Consider the following 19,662-nt stretch of genomic DNA (forward strand, 5'->3'; position numbering starts at 1 on the left):
ATGCCGTGTCCCGGCAAGGATTCTCTAGATAGCAGTGCCTGACGGCATGGCACCGGAGGGAGAGCCAGAAGGCATACCACCCTCGCTACCAGAACCGCCACCGAAAGCAGCACTGTCGGTGTTCTGGTGGCCACCGTTCTCGTCATAGTAAGCAGCAATGCTGTAGTATGAGTTATCGGTGTAGTCAGCACTGGCGTTGATACCAATCTGCTTCCAGGCAAAGAGGCCATCCTTCAGGTCGTTTCCGAGGTACACATAGTCAGGGAATGGGTCATAGGAGCTGGAGGCTTGTTCAATGGACCACATGTCATCAGCATTGCTAGTGATGTCCTGGGTATTGGTGGTGTAGGGATAGGTGTCCTCGACGGCGGAGCGCAGGACCTCGTTCCAGAAGAGCTGACCGATGTGTGCAACGCTGCCGGTTCCCACAACGAGTGTACCATTGCTATCATGGACGGAGGCATTAAGGTGAGTCAACAAGTGAGTGTGAGTGGCACGGCCGTCATAGTGACCCGGGAAAATGGTCTGGAAGGCCACAACACCGTCCTGATCAGATTCCTGAATACCACGCAGGTACGTGCTATCCCAGCCGTCAGCAGCGTAGTTGCCCGAGGTGGAGATACCACTATGGCTGATGTTAGCGTTGTGTGTTCATGTATGGTAACATGTGAGCACTGACCTGTACACGCCAGTGGCGTTGGCATTCCAGATATCGACGAAGGCACCTGGAATTGGCTTGCAAGTGTTGACATCGATGTATTGGACCTCCAAGTACACATCAACACCGTCACAGTACTCATCCTCCTTGACGTTGCTCCTCTGCACTTCACCCCATACATAGTAGGGTCCGTCAGTGATCGTGGGAGACAAGATGGCACTGGTGTTGCCGCCGAAGACCGAGCTTTCGGGCGTTTCGGAAGTAAAGTCGACCAAGCCGGTCATGTTGTGGTTGACGGCCTCCCACTTTTCCAGATCATCGGAAGAACGGCGCCACTTCTTTGGACCTAATGAAATTGTCAGTACTCGGATAGCAGTTGTTGATTCTGCTGTCTCAAGACTTACTGGTAGTCACGCCACGGGCGCTGCGCAGCTCACGGACGGTACGGGCGCGACGGGCGACGTTGCGTTGCTGCAGTCGCTTGGCATGCTCACTAGTGGCACATGCATCGAGGCCGCGCTTCGACCGAGCAGCAAGAGCATCACGAGCGTGGATCTCGCGCTTCAGTACATGCGGATCGTGCTTCTCACCGGGATGCGCAACTGCGAGCGTAGCCGCGGAGAGAAGGAGGAGCTTTGAAAAGTGCATCTCGCTAGGGGCGGTTTACCACTCAAAGAGGATAAGTTAAGAGCTCTGAGAGATTTTGTTCTCTTAGATTGATAATTAAATTCTGCTGCTTGACCTTTGAAGGTCTTACATTTATAGTCCAGGCATGTCAACGGCTTCGGGAAATCCACGTCATCGGAGCAAGACGGCAGTCGCCCTGCCGGCTCCTGTGTGGGACATTCATGCAGGAAACGTTGTTCTAGTGTCTGTCATCCGCAAGGAGATGCGTAATAGATGCAATACGACGGTTTCTTCGGCGCTTCGTCTGGGTTTCTTGTTGAGCCTGGAAAGATATGGTCGTCTTGGCGCCGCGTATGTTGGACCCGCATTAGGGCTCCGGCAAACGAATGATAACCCAATTTTTATGGTCTCGGCCTCTCTCATTGGGGACCACTCGGCGGAAGAATTACGTTGGTCTGGGGTTCCTGCATCTCTTTGAAGCTTAGCGGCCCACGTCGCCTTATGCTAAGTAGTAAGTGCCGACAAAGTTGTGATGATCATCGCCCGCTTAGCCTGGATATGGCAGTGTCCGAGGTCCATAACCTGATTTTTACAGTGTGCCCGGTGAATAGTTTCACTTGAAGTATTTTATTTATAGATCGCCCAGATAAACCCCTTCTTATCATGATCAATAGCCCTCAAGTAGCTGAGCCAATAGATATATGTTGATTTGTATCGTGGCCACCGTGCATCCATTTGTATGCTGGAGGTGGGGTGTGTTACGTCTCTATCTGTATCACTCTCTTGGCATTTGAATATGATCAAGATACTCACTTAGAGCGGGATCAAGGTCATTAATCTGGTATTCAAGCATTATAGGTTGCATGTTCTGAGTGCGGATGGCGCCCTGGCCTATAGAAAACAGAGCTGAAGGCTGTCATGGCCAGATGACTTCCGAAGTGGTTCATGGGCACCTCAAAAGGAGCTTCTCGGCAATCCACCGAAGGAGGAGTCAGCAGAAGCATTGCGGCTACCTCTTGACGAGTTAACCATTCATTTGAGTATGAACTTCATAGAATGGCCGAGCGAAATTGAGCATCCAGGACAGATTTGTCTCCATACGTAAGTTCGACGGCTTGATAATGAAACGACTATTGTCTCATACGTATTAAATATTCTGGAAGGTCGTAACGGAATGAATCGGGAACTTTGTGGGATCCGCTAAAGATTGGGCTAGATGCCCACCCTACGTTGGCGGATTTTCCGTGCGGGATTTCCACCTTCTTATATTAGGTTTGGAAAGCCTTTGACTTTTTATATGGCAGTAGTGGAGTTCTAATGAGGAGATTCATGGCGTGGTCGTACTCAGTCCCATTTGGGACCAGTATAACCGGTATTGTCAGAGCTTGGAGAATTCATTGGAGTAGTAACTCCATTTATTAGACATCACGGGCCATCTAAGCTACTAATCAAGCCTGTAGCTCTATGCCAGGACATACCAGCAGAAATAAATGAAAATAAATACCATGGAAGACTTTGCTGTGACAGCAACTTAAGCTCCGTGTATGCCTATGAGCTTAGATTGGGATCAGCGTCTCGGTAAGAAGTGACTGTAATAGGGCTAACGACTCCCTCGAGACGGTGAATAGGTCGAATGTGAACGCTGAAGGTAGTCCTTCGCACCTGAACTCTCTGGCGTTCGTGCATGTATTGATGCAGGGAACACAATGGTGCGTTTCTGTCAGCGTGGTATTCGGAGTTGTATCCTGAGGATACTGGACCTTAATCTCGCGATGTAATCTGGAAATAGCACCTTTATATTATAGCTAACTAGTAAGTTGTCAAGGTAATTTAATTAGTAATCCAACCCGTAGAATTGCTCAGATTCATTCTTCTTCTCTCATTTACCTAACCACTGTTCCGAGTTTGAAAGTAAAAGAGTCAAGGGGTGACCACCTACAGGCCACAGGAGTAAAACCACTAGCTAACAACTTGAACGAAAAGCCGTACACAGAAAAACTACAGGGTTCCATAAGCTAGGGGCCCTTTCCCTTTTCTTTTCGACTGTTCTTGCGAACGATTGGGGACCGGTGATAATGCAGCGGCAGATTCGAAAATGCGGTGCAGCATGGAAACAACTTCCATTGAATGAGTGGCCCACTCAAAAAGCATCGGGAGTGCTGAATTAATTAGTACTTGGGCGCAACTTCCTTTCTCGCTTCCTGGATTTTTCGATTCTAGAACGGCCAGGTTCGTTGCTCGATCTGAACCCTCTCCATACCCTGGATAAACTGTAGTCTTGCCGACCACATATCATGACTTTCTCGTTCTTAATCTGCCAAATGAGCTTGACATTTTGTTCCGCCTGGAAGTGGGGCTGTTTTAAGAAGCGGTTGATGAAGTTAAAAGTCTCTGTGATCCTTGACTGAACTCTTCTTTTTCCTTCGTCGCTAAAATTGTGACTAAGACAATATTTTTTCTTGTTCTGATCAGCGCCTGCGACAACTAGGTCATAGTCTGACAGTGTACGAATAGATCCTTCACAAATTAGCTGGATATGAGTATCTATCATAGCTATGAGCTCACGAAGGCAGTGCGGCACAGCGCGTCCCTGCTCAGGTTGTAGAACCCCAAAGGGGATCCAGGATTTCTGTCCTGCTTCAGCTTGAACATGCTGTCTCTGTCTTGGGGCCGGATCGCTGTCCCCGCGATCGTTCGCATCGATTGCTTCTGTTCACTCTTCTGCGTCTGCGACTTTGTCCGTTTGAAGGCTGCATCGGAGTCCTTTTCCATCTCGCGATGGCTCTTCCTCGCAGCTTACTTTCAGAATCCGTTTTCTAGCTCTGTAAACCACTTCATAGCGGATGGTATCATGTAGGTGGATACAAAGCAGTACTGAAGGGGGGGGATCATGGTGGATAGGCTTTGCCAAGACGATGTGTGTGAATACGACACTGTCTGTACTCGATTCACTAAGACCAAGTACTATTCATTGACGCATTCACAAATTTATTACTCTCTTCTAAGTATATAATTATGACATGGTGTGTTACCTAATCGTGAAAGGGCCCTGGAGGTCGGCAGACGTCTTCTGTCAACCATTCATCTCTCATCTTTTATTTCACTGCCCCATGGCACAAATCTACTACCAGTTTGGAGCATCGGATGAAGGGTCTATTCCATCCTGGCACGGATCAGGATGTAGGTACAAGTGAAGGAGAGATTGGCTGGAGCAGAGTCTTTAGCCATTATGTGGCCATTGTAGCAGCACGCTTTACGAGCCGACGAGATTGCTCACCACTGCCGCCCATGGGTAAGTCTCTACTTTTCTGAATACACGTCCTGGGAGAAGACCGACGACTGAATATTATATGAATCCAGTAATCATCCACCGCGCTCATAGACTTGCTGGTTGCAAAGCTGAAATCTATGGGATCTGTACCGATAGCTGCCGGTGGAATTTCATGTATATCAACAAGAAGGGCCGGGTAAGTGGGCCCCATCCTTTGTATAAGGTAGACGTTCATGTTTTCAGATCTCCCATTTATCACCGTACTGGTTGCATGATCTGCAACGAATTATCAGGCATGGTTCGCAGCATTATCCGCGAGGCAGTTGCCCTTCATCGAAACGCAGGTGGAAGTCCCAGACGCTTGGAAACTTGCAGTGAATTGACTGGGTGCAAGGTTTTGTAGCAAAGTAATTAGTGTGACAATTTAAATGTCATGGTAGAATAAATACTACCTATGGGAGAGACTAATAACAGTAAAACTGTCTCTGTTGTACACCGCACTGGCCTTGAATCCAATATTACCCGATAAGATCTATGTAAACTTACTTGTGGGTTAGCTTTGCATCCACCTCCGTCGGGTCCATATCCTCGATTATCATATCAGCAGCTTTCTCCGCAATGGCATATACCGTCGCCTGAATGTGTGCGCTGATTTGGAGAGGCATGATGCTAGCATCGACAACACGCAGATTAGTTATACCGTACACTCGTAGACGACCATCAACCACACCGAACTTCTCGCCTTCAAACCCTCCCATCGCGCACGTTCCGATTGCTAGTCGTTATGTTAGCCCACAACTGTGGCAAAGACAATGGGAAGCAAACTTACGGTGCCAGTCAGTGATGGTATAGTTCCGGACAAACTCGTCATATTCTTCCACCTCGTCTGATGCGTCAGAATCAGGCATCGGAGGGAATACCCGGGAGCAAATAATGTCTGAAAGTGGCTTCGTTGCGCAGATTCGCTCCGTTAAACGTTGACCGATCTTCATAATCTCCAGGTCTATCTCCCCATGACCGAGATAATACCGTGGGTCAATGATTGGCTTGTCATGGACAGTCGCATCGAGGCCAGGGTCCTTGGGTGATAGGTGGATTGACCCTCGGGACCAGGGATATTGCAGCATCATAAGCATCGTCCCATATTTCTTGCCCTTCTCGGATGGGAAGTATGGACTCCAGTTCCCGACATCGAAGAGGTATTCCAGCTGACCCAAATTAGCATGCTCTCGGAATTGGCGAGCTAGGATCTCGTCTCGTTGTTTGCCAGTCTGTTTGGCTAATGACTCCGCTCTCGATCGGAGATCTTCCAGTTCCTCTTGCGGGATGATCTGTGACAATGAACAATATGCGATCGAACAGGGAAGTATCGTCCAAGGCCCGTACTTGGAACCTTCATACTCACGACTGGCCGCCTCCCGAAGTTCTGAGTCCTGCAGTACCTCATCCCTGGTGGGTATCTGGGACGAAATTTCAAAGATTGTGGCTGTCACTGCATCGCCCGTTAGCGACTGTTTCCTTTGAGTTTCGAAGGATCAATATCTACTCATATGCTCCTGAAGGTTCTCTCCAACATTCGGATTTTCAACCTTGACAGGGATTCCAGCAGGCTTCAGGACCTCGGCATTGCCAACGCCAGACAGTTCCAAAAGTTGTGGAGACTGAACACTTCCCGCCGAGAGGATAACCTCTCTTGCTGCATAGATTTCCCTTTGTTCGTTATCGCAGAGGATATTGACGCCAGTCGCAACCCACTGGTCAACGTTGCCATCCTTCTCGATTAGTACTTTTGTCACCATTGCCTCAGTAAGCAGTATTAGATTTGGTCGCTCTGCTATGGGCCGATAGTAGGCATTTGCCGAGTAGCTCCGGGTTTGGCTGATGGGATCCACGGTGCAAATCATGTTCCATGCTCCTCTATTCGACCCGGCAAGACTGTCTGGGCTGGTATCCACGCCGACCGCGTTGAGGGTCGCGTGCCAGAATTGATGAGCTGGACCATAGTTTTGAATATGCGTTGTGTGAAGGGGACCAGCGTTCCCATGTGTCTCCTCCTGGTAGTAGGAATGATACTGCTTTTGATGAGTGACATCGGGAGGGTGGAAAGTCTCAGAGCGTTGGAAGTAAGGCCTTGTCAGTTATTAATCAAACATGATCTATCATGGAGTTACCAGAACACGGCAAAATCGTCGGAGATGGTACACATACAAAAGATCATCCCAGCCCCATCCTGGATTCCCCAACTCCTTCCAAGCATCATAATCCTCTCGGTTCCCACGATTCCAAGCCATAAAGTTCAGGGCACTGGTACCACCAAGTACTTTGCCGCGAGGCCAAGGTAGTTTCCGACCTGCTAGTCCAGGCTGAGGCGTCGTTTCAAATTGCCAGTCATACTGAGATCCAATCGTAGAACCGTAAAGACCTGGGATGTTGATCGCTTCCTCATCCAACGCTGCGGGACCAGCTTCGACTACCCCGACCACGATGTCAGGACGTTCGCTCAGACGCGCCGCTAACACTAAGCCTGCGGTCCCTCCGCCGACAATCAGATAATCAAATGCATGGGCGGCAAAATCGTCGACGCGACCCATGATGCTCGCGGTTATTAGGGTATCAGTCTATGTTACGGTCGGTTTAGAAAGGGAAAGCGGGGTTTTGATTAAGGTGCGCGCATATTATTTTCCGACTGGCCGATCATGCCATGCGGCGTTTTCTTTTCTGCACCTCTTCATGCCACTGAGGATCTACACCATGTGGGGTTTAAGAGGGGCATAGTCAAAGTTGTTAGGCCTAGTGGTTGAGGCATTTTTATGTTTCCCTGCTGCTCGGTGCTTTCGGGGTTTATCTGGTCTTGACTGCTGTAACTTTCTTAGTAACTAATACATCCATCTTATATCTCTGTAGAATTGCTCGAATTTATTCTCCTTGCATTTACCAAACCGCTGTTCAGAGTTTGAAAGTAATAGGGTCAATAGATAACCACCTATAGCTTATAAAAGTAAAACCACCACGCCAATAATTTAAATGAAAAGCTATATACAGAGGAACTATAGGCGCCCATAAGCCAGGGACTCTTTTACTTTCTTTTTTTAAAAAACTATTTCTGTAGACAAGTCGGGACAGGTGATACAAGTAACGACAGATTTAAAAATACATACTTAAAAAAACTATTGACAATACTAATTGGATTAGTACGACCGTCTTCCTGGCTGCCTAGCTTTTTTTGACTCTAGAATAACTAGGTTTGTTACTCAATCTAAGACGTCTCTAAGTTATAGATAAACTATAGTCTTTCTATATATTATGATACACAGTCACAATCCAGCGTCAATATCAATATGACACTCGGTCTTTCGTCAATCTTAATGCCTCCCCCCCCCCCCCAAATGAATAATAGGATTGAGCAGTAGGATATAGTGTGCGACATTATTATATCTCCGATTATTGAAGTTACTGACATTGTCTCACTTTCTGTCTTGTTCACCTACATAACTGTGTACCCACCATCAACCGGAAGCCCAACACCATGAATCCACGAGTTCTCCTCCGAGACTAGAAAGAGAGCAGCATTCGCAATGTCCTCTGGCATCCCCAGCCCACGGAACGGGTGCATTTGCTGTACCACCACTCGTTTCTCTGGGCTTAAATCCTTGATAAACGGGGTATCGGTGTCTGCTCGTATTAGCATTTCCGACAGAAAAACATGCCCAGGTTTGAATGCGAAGGGGTACACTAACACCCAGGACACAACACATTAACGTGAATCCGATACGGCGCACAATCCATCGCCGCAGCCTTCGTAATGCCCATAACCGCGTGTTTTGAGGAGACATACCCCGTTACTCCAGGTGAGCCTTGTAGGCCGAAGACGCTGGCGAGATTAAGGATCCAGCCCCTATCTCCGCAAGGCAGGGGGTCCTGTTTGATCATCTGCGCAGAGGCGTACTTGCAGCCCAGGAAGACGCCTGTCGAGTTTATGGCGATGTCTCTGGTCCAGATCTCCTGGCTGAAGTCCCAGATGGGCTTTGGTGAGGATGCTTCGAGGCAGACGCCGGCGTTGTTTATCATTCTAGGGTTGCGGCACTGTCAGTCACGACCAGCATGGAGAAGGCAAAGCAGGGAGATTCACATGTCTAATCTCCCAAACTTCTGAGCGGCATGTTTTACTGCGCTTTCCACTTGCTCCGCCTTGGTCACGTCCAACAGCACGAATTCAGCTGTCCCTCCGCTCTGACTGATAGTTTCATGGGTTGACACTATATCACCGGGAACCTTTTCTTGGATGTCACCGCAGATAACCACAGCACCTGCGCCGGCAAGCTTAAGTGAAATGGCGCGGCCGATACCGCCAGAAGAACCGGTGACAATGGCTATCTTCCCTCGGAGACTCATCGTGTCGGATATAGGGTTGTGGTTCGAAACGATGTAAAGTGTTCGGAACCCTAATGATCGAATCGCCTAATAGTAATGAAGTACTAGCCTGTCGCTTTTCATGAAGCCTTTTATTTCCTTTATGTTATCAATACAATGAGGAGAAATTAGGCTCTTACCCCGCATAGTTCTCCCGAGGCGAAGTTAATCGGCGGGAGGAGTAGACGACAGATTTACAGTTCATAGACACGCGTCCTACGTAAAGACCGATAAACCCGGACCAAGGACGATTTTCCCGAGGTAATTGATGTGGAAATAATGGCATAAAGGCTTAGGTGGGTTTAAATCGGCGGGGAGATCGAGAGAGAGATAGATATACTTTGCTAAACCGAAACAAACTATAAGTGAAGTCCATCCTCCTTTAACAAGAGATATCTCCTCATCCGCAGTCCTTACATAAATGCAATCAGAGATGTAAGAAGGTCGATGCTTCTGTGGGGAGATCTAGATTTCGTTTTCCGCCGACCCTGTTCTGCAGATATTGGTTTTCCAATGTCGCTTCGTAAGAAACTTACATTTCTTCCCAAATATCGGGAATAGGCCTTATGTCACTGCGACGATTGTCGTAAGATCAGCAGAAGCGCCTTCAGCATGAATGTTTTTTATCCCCGACGCGAACTTCAGCGTTGTCCGAGGGAGTCCGAGAATTTTTTGAAAAGAAAGCAGACGAAAACGGGCATCCTACCAGGAGTTTCTTCTGCGGAAATTGCGGGACTACGTGCTTCTGCCGGAGGGATATCTTTCCTAGTATGAAAATTATCAAGGCAAGGGGCGTTATAGGGCTATGAATTCAAGCCCGCTTTGGAGGGATATGTAGATGCGAATGCGAAACAGGTCCTGAAGCCCAAGTCCACAATTCAGACTTGAACGCAATACGATAGTCAGAGGAATTGATTACAGAATATATGCTGCTCTAAAACATTATGACCCCTGTAAGCGTTGTCGTCGTATCCACAATAGTACATGAGCTTTTTACTGTCACGGCTGCTTCAACGGGCGCTGTTGTTCCGACAGGGCTACATGAGAGTAGTGATAGCGCTGATAGCAGCAACAGCAACAGCTCTAGATTGGATCCTGCATAGCAGGTGGGAGAACCTATCTAGCCCTACTTCTCTCAACCTAAACCTACAGGAAACCTACAAAAGTTCTCCACTAGCTCGATTCACATCGAAATCTCCCAAGATTCACAAAACCAATCACCACAAACTCTACCCCAAGATGATCAGTAATCCAGCAGTTTCAGACTCGTCCTGCGGATGTGGGGCCGTACCCACAGTTTTTCCGTTATAGGGTGAGCGAGAGTTCCATAAGGGGAAAAACAAGGGCATATCGCGGGTATCCACTTTGAGAGCCCGTTGGAGCCTGAGGCTTCCAGAAATCGGATGAAGTTATGTTTTTTTGATTCGATAGTTGAAGATATCTTCGAGCGAGTGAATTTCGTTACGAGGGTACACTATGTTTTGCTGGTGTGCATTTTTAGCTTTTATTTTATAGACTCGGTGAAGCTGATGGGATGGTTGTTGGCTCAGGCTTGGTGAAATATATATTAGGTAGAGTGTTGTGATACTTTGATCTGCAGTTGAATATTCTATATATATTTACGTGCACAGGCAATGCTCATTATGCGATTGCAATATTGAAATCACTCAAATAATATAGGGAAAGAGAAGTACAGTTGCTTGGGATTGAGTCATCTCCTCAAGAGGAGGCGTCCATGTAACTCCAAAAGGTAGTCATTAAGAAGTGTATAACATGGCGAATGTAAACGTTCTCACTCTTGGGCTAAAATCTATGTATACTCCGAGGAACTACATGTCGACACTTCCGACAATGAATCATGGCATATCAGGTAGCGCATCGACCTATATCTCGATTACAATACTAGGCCTCAACTGGAGAAGGAAAAAGCCAGTGAAAGAGCCGACTATTCTGAGCCCGAAAAGATACTGACTACTATATCATTTACAAAAGACAATGCTCTAGACAACGCGAATACCAACCGTCTATTTTCTAATCTGATTATAATAACTTCTCTCTCCCTCAAAAGTCAAATCCTCAAGTCAGAATCGCTTAAGCGGAAATACACTGGTGGTAGTAGGGGTTCCACTTCTGGCAAATGAGACCCTCCTCACACTGGTTGCTACCCTTGTAGTTCAGACCACCACACTGGTACCACTCCTTGACAGCGCCACCGGCGTTGGAACTAGGCTGAGGAACAGAGTTAGTGGGCGCAGCAGAAGAGGCAATGGCGGAGGTGCTAGAGGGAGTAGCAGGAGCAGTGGTAGAGGCGATAGCAGTGGTGGAGACAATGGCGGAGGTGGTGGAAGTGGTCTCAGAGGGAGTGTTCTCAGTGGAAGGGGCTTCAGTGGAAGATGTGGTGGCTGGCTGTTTGGCGATAGTAGTGAAGCTAGAGGGAGCAGGAGCAGCGCTGGTAGGAGCAGGAGCAGATGCAGAGGCGGAGCTTGATGGAGAAGAAGACGAACCAGAAGCGCCATCCCAGACGGCAGGGCCGGGGATGGGGTAGCTGTCGAAAGAATCGTAGATGTTGAACAAGATGCCCTTGTCAGTGGCGGTGTAGGCGCCAGGGATGGAGACACCCTCGGGGAGGGTCTTGGAGCCGGAAGAAGTGACCTTGACCTGGACACACTCCATGTAGAACTGAGCACCGCCCTCGCGGTTACCCTCGTGGAGAGCGATGATCTCAGGGCGGAAGAGGTACTCGCCGGCAGCAACGTCGGGAACGGTGACGGAGTGCTTGCCCCTGTTCTTGATCAGAGTCTCAACGGCCCAGGTGCCATCGGTGTAGCCATCCTCGGCAATCTTGACCCAGCCGTTGCCAGCAGTGCCCTTCTCAGTGGGGGCCATGTAGACCAGGATGGGGCCATTGTGGGAGGAAGCGATGATGTCGTCAGACTCGCTGCGAGAGTCGTGGTGCCACTCGAAGGTGATCTTGTCACCGGCCTTGACCTCGAGGGTCTTGGCGGTAGCCTTGTTGTTAACGTTGCAGGTCATGTCCTTGGAGGTGACATCGGTGATAGGGCTGTTGCTGGGGGGAGAACGGATGTAGCCGCTCTCGCTGTTACCTTCACCCTGGTCGACATCGTTGATCCAGACGGCGTGGACGGTGGTGTGGGCGCTGACGAGCTTAGCAGCCGCTGCCAGAGCGAGCATACCAAAGGTAGAGGACTTCATTTTGATAAAGAGTGTAAGGCGTCGACTTGGACGGTAAAAAAAAAAGAATGTAAAAAGTGAATGTAAGTAGGAAAACAAAAAGCAGAAAGGAATGTTTAGCTATCCAGGCTTGAGGAACGAAAAGAGACCTATCGAGGGTCCGGATGAGAGGCCTTTTATACACATATCGATGACGGCTTCCAGTCAGCTACCTTCATGGTTCTCGTAGATTAAACGGTTCGGGATGGGGCAGCGTGAGATGAGCGAAGCCCTGCCAAGAAGCGTTAACCCGCTGCTGCCAAGAACGAGACGTTTCAGCTTAATTTCATATCATCACTAGCCTAGGGCTCTACTTCATTTATCCGACTTGGCAATCATGGCTTATTGGCTTCTGAACTGAATTACAGTTGGAGGGATCAACTCCGGTAGGGACCGTGAGATGCCCTAACCTGATTCAAATTCCCGGCACGAATCATGGGCAGTCGAAACGCACTGACCACCTCCCCTGCGAATGGAGCGCGATTGTGCTTTTGGCTTCTAGTGCTGCAGCGGTGGCCTTGGCAGAGGTTTTACATATTGCATTGTTTCACTCGATATTGATAGTTCCTATGGTTCACTTTGGTAGCTTAATGAACTAATCTCCCGATTGCCGGTTATGCCCCCTTTGGAAAATACATTCCTGGCACTAATATACACACTGTTGTAAAGTCTACACGAAGTAATCGAGAGTCTTGAGGAGAGGCCCTAGCTGCCTGCTAGAAGGCTATGGCATCTGATGCCCAAAACCTACACCGGTAGGAATGCCACAAAGATAATTGCGTCAAAGATCGGCATGGCGAATCCGCCTCCTGTGACAAGTTAATGCAGGAAAAAAGGCAAAGAGACGGGATGATAAAATAGAGTGGACACGAAGGGGAGTGATGTGCACGTTAGCCGCCAGGAACCATGATTGCGTTGCGCTTGATAGATTATCATCGGGAGCTCTGGAATTCCCAAGAGGTTCAAACTGCTTCGGATCCGTTCCGGCCGATATCAGGGTCCATTTTAATTCTCCACTTCGGCGGCGCATCGGCCATTCCCTAAACGAGATATGCTCCGACGCCACTCTTAGCTTGCGTTTCAAAGTACTACTCATAGTCTCATACAAAGGGCCGGATAATATCAAGCAATTGTCCGCTGCATTTACCCCACCAATCAGAGGCACGCACATAGGCTACAGAATATACGGAGCATTCGGTCCTGATCTACCCCGTGGCCAAACGGGTGCCTGGGAGTCCCTTCTTTGACCCTGCAGTATGATCCATCGGGTTTCAAGTCATGGTCCAGAAGCCACATGGCGTCAGAGTATGCGAGCTACCCTTTCCCTCGTCTAAACACTCTACCAAAGTTACGGAACCCCAGAGCGAGTTATCTCTTTACTAGGGTCCCTAGGCGTGTAAAATGAGTAGTAAAGCACCACTAACGGCCACCCAATCATATCCTAGTCGGGTTGACATTTTTACTCGGCCTAGGACGCTCCGACCAGCATCTAGACTTGTCTTTGGCGGTGTGGCAACGTTCCTCGTCATGCAGTTAATATAGACAATAGTTTAGCCGGAAATTATTTACGAGGTAGGCTGCACACCAGGCTTGGGGGCTGAGAGAACTTGTAGCTGAATCCCCGAGCGCACGGTAACCAACTAATTGTGAAAAGTGCTTCTTGATTAAGGGGAATAGCTCCTTGAGTCCTGCTCCATGTGAGTATCAATAGTCTGGAGTAAGAATAGATCCTAGTCCTGGGCCGAGGTATGGAATGAGATGCGACCTACCAGAGTCCCAGACTACATTAAGAATAGAAACTGGATACGAGCGAACTATACCTACCCCGTAGACTATTGAGAATCGTCGTGAATATACGTTATTTTTAGCGTGAAGGTCAAGTAGGCTACGACCGGAATCATGCCACAGCATCTCATCTAAGTGCTTAGAAAGCAGCTGCAAACCAATAATCCATTAGCTGCCTACCAAATGAAGCCATTCTAGACACAATCGATCTATTTAGTGCGCCGAAAAATATTACCGACGTGGGCCGGACCAGTTAGAACGGAATCTGCGTTAACCGGGACTACTGTGTAATAACAGGCAGGCCCAGTGGAACTTGACGGAGACCAAATAGCAGCAATAAATATTAGACCCCCCATATCGTGTGGTTCTAGCGTGCATAGAATATTCCAAGATCTACTAGTTCACTTTGTGTTTATTGCTGGGACAATTTCCATCCAACCGGCCCCTGAAGATATCAACGACGATCTTACCAGCAACTGAGCAGAACATCTTGGAATTCACTCTTTCGAAGAGCGGTATACACTTTGCTAATTTGCGTACCAATACACTCCTTTTTGCGACGCTCCGCCGAATCATAAGTAGGATGGTCGGCGATTCCTCGGTGCATTGGCACGGCAAGTTCTTCCCGGACAAAGACGTAGAAACTTCGTGACGCACTGCAAAGATATGACTTCGTTGTATGATTTGTGAGAAAGGTCTCACGCGTTGTCGCATAGCTCTGGTTTAATACATCGCATACTCGAGTCTGCCAATGCTGGGCTGTTTGGACGTCGGCCATCGAAGAATTTGCAGAATTACCGTCTGCTGCCAAGGAGCTCAGGAGGACTCCAACGGAGTAGCTCGCGGCTAAGTGGCCTCGCTCCGTGAGATCACTTGTGCTCGCCCGTACCCAGTGGTGCATTAATTCTTCCCAAAGTTTGTTTTGCACTGCCAGTAAGCGAGCACCAAACGCTGACGAGTAAAGCTCAGCTGTGATGTCGTCCACTTGGAGTCGTGCGTCTTTCACAAACTCCAAGTGAAGCGACCGCAGATCTAGTGCCTGGCAAAGCACATACAAATATGTGGCGGCCATTAGCGACAGAACTTCCACCGTATCCGCAGCATAGCGACAAGCAATGAAGGCTAAGGAGTTGAGACCCTGATTGTGCATCTCCGCTGATTGAACATGGTTACTGACGGGATGATTCAGATAGGCTAGCTCAGACATGTACGACGCCATATTGATGTCCACGCCCTTGAACGCAAAGGATGAACTGGGGTCATCGACACTGAGGTTGGGAGGAAGACCCCGGCTCAAAGTTGGATTGATAATTTCGGAGCACTGGGAGAAGATCATCTTGCCCAACATCTGCATCGCACCCATGGTCTTTTCCATGGCGGACGTGACCGATGCTGCCTGGAAGTTGCCTCCGTGATGGATCTGGGCCATATCTGGATCCAGAAGCGGGTTGTCCGTTGTGGAATTGAGTTCACAAACAACCTGCCTCAAGGATAATGCCATATTCTCAATCTGGGGTCCGATCCATTGGGTTGATGTTCGCAGGGCGTACCGATCCTGTGCCAGTCCGCCATGGTTGGCGGTCTCACTTCCTTCAGTGGGGCTCCTCGCCAACTTAGAATCGGCCAGCATGTTGAAGATATTGGCTGCCGCTTCCCGTTGGCCATCATGTGGTCGCGCGTCTGCTATGAATGGATGGTAGTTGTATCTGGTGCCAAGTAAAGCTTCGGTACCCATGGCTGTGAGTACCTGGGAAAGTAGAACAAGCTGATTCGCTTCGAAGAGGACTAGACTAGCTGCTCCACAGCTAAAAGCAGTGCCGTTCAAGAGACCAAGGCCCTCCTTGGGACCGAAGTCCAATGGCACGAGTCCTGCCTCTTTCAATGCTTCATCGGCAGGTATAACCTGATCGTCAGTAGCATTATGCATTGAGATATCTGGATTGCCCTCCAAAGCACCTGCGATGTAGGCAAGCGGAGTGAGGTCTCCGGAGGCCGATATGCTGCCGCGCAGTGGTACCACCGGGGTCAGCCCATGAGCAAGTAAAGTGAGGATATGCTCGACAACCTGGACTCGAACGGCTGAATGGCCTCGTAGGAGCGAATTACAACGCGTGAGCATGGCTGCTCGAACTATCGGAGCTGGCATGCAATGACTTCTCAAGTGCTGTAAGCTAGATACAGAACTTCCAAGGCCGCGATCGCTTGGGAGTAGTACGGCTGCATTGTGATGCTGAATCAACGCCTTTTGTAGTGTCGCATAGTCCTGGGTTCGTGTATCTGCGCTTCCTCCGAATCCTGTGTTGACACCGTAGATGACTTCACCCTTCGCCAATTTTTGACTAAGCAGATTTACACTGTGGTGCATTCGACTCAATACATCCTTGTTGTCCGTGATCGACGCAGAAAGTCCATTGCTAATGAGTGGGTGATTAGCAGCATTGGTGTCGAGGGAAGCGGACGTATCTTACTGAGCAACGGCAAAAACAGAGCTAAGATCCAAAGATTGTCCATCGAGAACCACCCCCTTGCCCTCATCTGTCAACCCACGTAGCTGACGACAGGAGGATAAAACAGATGCAGTGTATGAATGCTTCTTGCCATGGCGGATAGAATTTGTTCGCAGAGAGATGCTCCCTACCATCGGGGTCGAAGGATCTCCCATTTTACTCGAAGTCGTAGCAGCGTGTGATTTACACCGGATATTCTTTCGTTAGATCGAGCAGTGAGCAAGTCGAATTTGGGCAAGGATCAGAAGACTCAAACAGAATAACCTGGCGGTGAATCAAATTCTTTCCTTGTGGGGTTCTGTCGATCAGGGCTGGAGAAGATGCTTAGCTTCATGCACATAACATGGGGTGCAGTCAGCTTCGAAGAAGAGAAAGCGCCAAGGTGCCAATGAACATGAATAGATAACCCTGCAGGCTTAGGTGGTTCCAACAGGAAATATATGTGTACTCGATAGCTGGACAAACAAAACCTGCACTCCGTACATTGAGCTCAATTCATTCGTTTCCAAGAAGCCTTCCTTTGTATGGGAGTAGAATCCCTGTCGATAGTCAAGCCACATTATTAAAAAGAGCTCACTCACCCCTACGTGAATATTCTCCTAGCAAGCTTCATTCCCCAACGCCCATGCGCCAGTGTAGAACTAGCTTCCCATTCGATAAAGATTGCTCGTGGCGTCCTCGATCAGTCTCACCGAACAAAATATCGACGATTTCAGCTCATCAGCTGGCCTTTACGTGCGACCATGTGTTGGAAAATCCCCCTTGCGTCTACGCGGCTTGGCGAGAACCGAGCTCAACCGTCCTGTTCTGGGAGAAAAAATGCACAGGTCGATTCTTCATATGTGACTCGTGTTGTGTTCTAGCTGAAGTGCCCTGTCCACGAACCAAGGATTGAGAGGATTTCTATTGTTGACGAGCCTAAGAACTCAGTGTCTCAAACTTTTTAACCCGGAGTTGGGCGTAGGGCTTAGTCTGCAATATCGCTCGACTAAACGGGAATACTCTGGGTCTTTGAACGGCTCTAAATATATCGACCTATAATAGCAGCCGAGTAAACAAAGAAAGTATGACCCAGAATTCACAGTAATGGAAATCTTTGATGTCTCGCAACTGGGAATAAATCGACCTGGATAATTATTCCAGTCAGGGTTGGAACTTGGCACCTGGTCATCAAGCCTCAGGCATCAATGCAAAACAACGCCCAACCGTCAACATTAGACAAATCATAGACCTCAGCGATCATGCAGAATGCCACGTATGAACCTGTTTGAAATGTAACTTTTAGTCATTGAAACCCTGTATGACTGATCCAAGATGACATAATGAGGCATCAACCCCGCATTTCACCAGAGAGATAAATAATGCCCTATCTTATCTCTTCCCCTCACTCTGGAATCTGGAGATATCAAGATACACCACCATCCTTCAGAACTTGGCTGAATCACTTCACCTCACCATGACCATAGATACAGAAATCAAGTACATACTCAGTCTCCAGGCTGTCCGTGAACGTGCTCACCGTGTGTTCCAACTTGCCGAGGCCAACCAAATCAACCATTTCGAATATCATGGGGACCGCTTCGACACCGCAGTTCAATACGTAGCGAACATCATCAAGGTATGCTACCTCGGATGCCTTCCATGGGAACCATGTTTTCTCAGTCTAACATCCTCTAGCGAGACTTTGGTCCGGACAAATATCATCTAATCCCCCCTCACGGCCGCTGGCAGCACTTCGAAGTCGGTGGGACAGCCCGTATAAAGGACCTCCTTGCACGATGGGAAGCGGCGGGATACGACAAGGAAGAACAAGCTCGGAGCCTAGTCGATTTGTTCTTCGTCTCGGTTCTGCTCGACGCTGGCGCAGGGGATAAATGGTGTTTCACCGAGCCGGGTAGTAACGCAGCGATTGGCCGGAGCGAGGGCATCGCGGTTGCGACATTGCATATGTTCAACGATGGCGAGTTTGCTCTTTCAGGCAGTGATCGAAAGGATGTTGTTCTAGGTCTGTCGCTCTACCCTTGTTAACCTCCTTCTGTAATCTTTCTAGCTAAGAAAAACAGGCGCCTCCCTCAAGGACTTCTCTGAGGCAACCTTGTCTCGGGGCTTCCAAATCAACGACAATAACCCGTTTGTCGGTGTTCCTGCAAGAGTCGAACTGATCAAATCTCTCGGTCGCTCATTGCTCAACCTGCCCAATATCTTCGGCGACACCGGTCGACCTGGTAACCTTGTTGGTAAGCAATTCATCCCTTTCCACTCCACGATCACCAGCCACTTACACTGATCGAAAGACTATCTCAAATCTCGCGCCGACGAGTCCAACCGTCTCGATTTCGAAGTTTTATGGGAAACCCTGCAGAGCGTCCTCCTTCCCATCTGGCCACCCTCCCGAACGCAGATAGACGGCCACCCCGTCGGCGACGCCTGGCCTCTAAAGGTCTTGGCAGACGACGCCCAGAAAGCCGGTCGCCAGTCAAAGTGCTCACACATCCAGCCCTTCCACAAACTTACGCAATGGCTAGCATATTCGCTCATGGTCCCATTCGAGCGCCTTCTCGGGGTGGAGTGGAAAAACGCCGAGATCGCCACAGGACTTCCCGAGTACCGAAACGGAGGGTTGTTCGTTGATTTAGGTGTTCTGACCCTGAAAAACGAGAGTCTGCAGCGTGGATTGGCGAATTCAGGTAGCAGTTTGCCTGCGTTTGAGGCGACGAGCGATGAGATTGTTGAATGGCGCGCTCTTACCGTGGCGCTGCTGGATAAGCTGCATGTTGCGCTGAGGGGCACCGAGCTGGGGAAGGAGAAGTTGAGTCTTGCTCAGGTGTTGGAGTCGGGATCGTGGAAGGCTGGGAGGGAGTTGGCGGCAGAGAATCGACCGGAGACTAAGTCTAGTCCTATCTTGATTTTGGGCGATGGGACGCTGTTCTAGGGCAGTGGTCATTTAGGGGTCTTGGCTCGTTTGGAAGTAACTGGATCGTTGCAAGTGAGTACTTGGGCTATCTACAGTAGATACACAAGCATCTATGCATCACTTATATATAATCTAAAGTTTCAGGTCTACCTGTGGACTATTGAAGGCATTTCATCACACGGCCGGTCGAATATACATCAGGAATAATCGATATATATTTGAGCAGTTCATCATAGTACGAATCAACGAGACTAGCTAA

At 48.9% G+C, this 19,662-nt stretch overlaps 6 protein-coding genes across 6 annotated transcripts; 1 reads left to right on the forward strand and 5 right to left on the reverse strand.

Moving 5' to 3' along the window:
• Window positions 1–24: 24 nt before the first annotated feature.
• BDV27DRAFT_172388 (intradiol ring-cleavage dioxygenase) lies at window positions 25–1,315 on the reverse strand (the record flags this gene model as incomplete). Its single annotated transcript, XM_032075860.1, has 3 exons — window positions 1,063–1,315; window positions 680–1,004; window positions 25–625 (listed from the first exon to the last, which is right to left on the reverse strand). The coding sequence occupies exons 1-3, from the start codon at window positions 1,304–1,306 to the stop codon at window positions 25–27; spliced, it is 1,170 nt and encodes a 389-aa protein (XP_031932812.1). The 5' UTR covers window positions 1,307–1,315.
• A 3,636-nt stretch (window positions 1,316–4,951) lies between these two features.
• BDV27DRAFT_120416 (GMC family oxidoreductase) lies at window positions 4,952–7,172 on the reverse strand. The gene is made up of 4 exons (XM_032065095.1): window positions 6,765–7,172; window positions 6,103–6,686; window positions 5,386–6,048; window positions 4,952–5,331 (listed from the first exon to the last, which is right to left on the reverse strand). The coding sequence occupies exons 1-4, from the start codon at window positions 7,145–7,147 to the stop codon at window positions 5,099–5,101; spliced, it is 1,863 nt and encodes a 620-aa protein (XP_031932813.1). The 5' UTR covers window positions 7,148–7,172; the 3' UTR covers window positions 4,952–5,098.
• Window positions 7,173–8,040: 868 nt separating this feature from the next.
• BDV27DRAFT_152814 (SDR family NAD(P)-dependent oxidoreductase) lies at window positions 8,041–8,948 on the reverse strand (the record flags this gene model as incomplete). Its single annotated transcript, XM_032071651.1, has 3 exons — window positions 8,041–8,228; window positions 8,294–8,625; window positions 8,686–8,948. 3 exons carry the CDS (start codon window positions 8,946–8,948, stop codon window positions 8,041–8,043), a joined length of 783 nt encoding a protein of 260 aa, XP_031932814.1.
• Window positions 8,949–11,015: 2,067 nt separating this feature from the next.
• eglD (putative endoglucanase) lies at window positions 11,016–12,246 on the reverse strand. Its single transcript, XM_032065096.1, has one exon. The coding sequence runs from the start codon at window positions 12,177–12,179 to the stop codon at window positions 11,058–11,060; it is 1,122 nt and encodes a 373-aa protein (XP_031932815.1). The 5' UTR covers window positions 12,180–12,246; the 3' UTR covers window positions 11,016–11,057.
• A 2,202-nt stretch (window positions 12,247–14,448) lies between these two features.
• BDV27DRAFT_141023 (L-Aspartase-like protein) lies at window positions 14,449–16,644 on the reverse strand (the record flags this gene model as incomplete). Its single annotated transcript, XM_032069768.1, has 2 exons — window positions 14,449–16,396; window positions 16,451–16,644. 2 exons carry the CDS (start codon window positions 16,642–16,644, stop codon window positions 14,449–14,451), a joined length of 2,142 nt encoding a protein of 713 aa, XP_031932816.1.
• Window positions 16,645–17,644: 1,000 nt separating this feature from the next.
• On the forward strand, window positions 17,645–19,660 carry BDV27DRAFT_120424 (URC4/urg3 family protein). The gene is made up of 4 exons (XM_032065097.1): window positions 17,645–18,107; window positions 18,167–18,494; window positions 18,553–18,726; window positions 18,784–19,660. The coding sequence occupies exons 1-4, from the start codon at window positions 17,946–17,948 to the stop codon at window positions 19,419–19,421; spliced, it is 1,302 nt and encodes a 433-aa protein (XP_031932817.1). The 5' UTR covers window positions 17,645–17,945; the 3' UTR covers window positions 19,422–19,660.
• The last annotated feature ends 2 nt before the right edge of the window (window positions 19,661–19,662 follow it).

Source organism: Aspergillus caelatus (genome assembly GCF_009193585.1).
Source record: "Aspergillus caelatus strain CBS 763.97 unplaced genomic scaffold BDV27scaffold_9, whole genome shotgun sequence".
Taxonomy (NCBI): domain Eukaryota; kingdom Fungi; phylum Ascomycota; class Eurotiomycetes; order Eurotiales; family Aspergillaceae; genus Aspergillus; species Aspergillus caelatus.

Excerpts from the sequence above, each read along its gene's own strand:
- eglD (XM_032065096.1), bottom strand. The coding sequence starts at position 12,179 with ATGAAGTCCTCTACCTTTGGTATGCTCGCTCTGGCAGCGGCTGCTAAG.
- BDV27DRAFT_120424 (XM_032065097.1), top strand. The coding sequence starts at position 17,946 with ATGACCATAGATACAGAAATCAAGTACATACTCAGTCTCCAGGCTGTC. Across the intron at positions 18,108-18,166 it reads ACGTAGCGAACATCATCAAG|CGAGACTTTGGTCCGGACAA; the intron begins GTATGCTACCTC and ends AACATCCTCTAG. Across the intron at positions 18,727-18,783 it reads TCGACCTGGTAACCTTGTTG|ACTATCTCAAATCTCGCGCC; the intron begins GTAAGCAATTCA and ends ACTGATCGAAAG.
- BDV27DRAFT_120416 (XM_032065095.1), bottom strand. The coding sequence starts at position 7,147 with ATGGGTCGCGTCGACGATTTTGCCGCCCATGCATTTGATTATCTGATT. Across the intron at positions 6,687-6,764 it reads TGGGGCTGGGATGATCTTTT|GCCTTACTTCCAACGCTCTG; the intron begins GTATGTGTACCA and ends ATAACTGACAAG. Across the intron at positions 6,049-6,102 it reads GAACCTTCAGGAGCATATGA|TGACAGCCACAATCTTTGAA; the intron begins GTAGATATTGAT and ends CGGGCGATGCAG.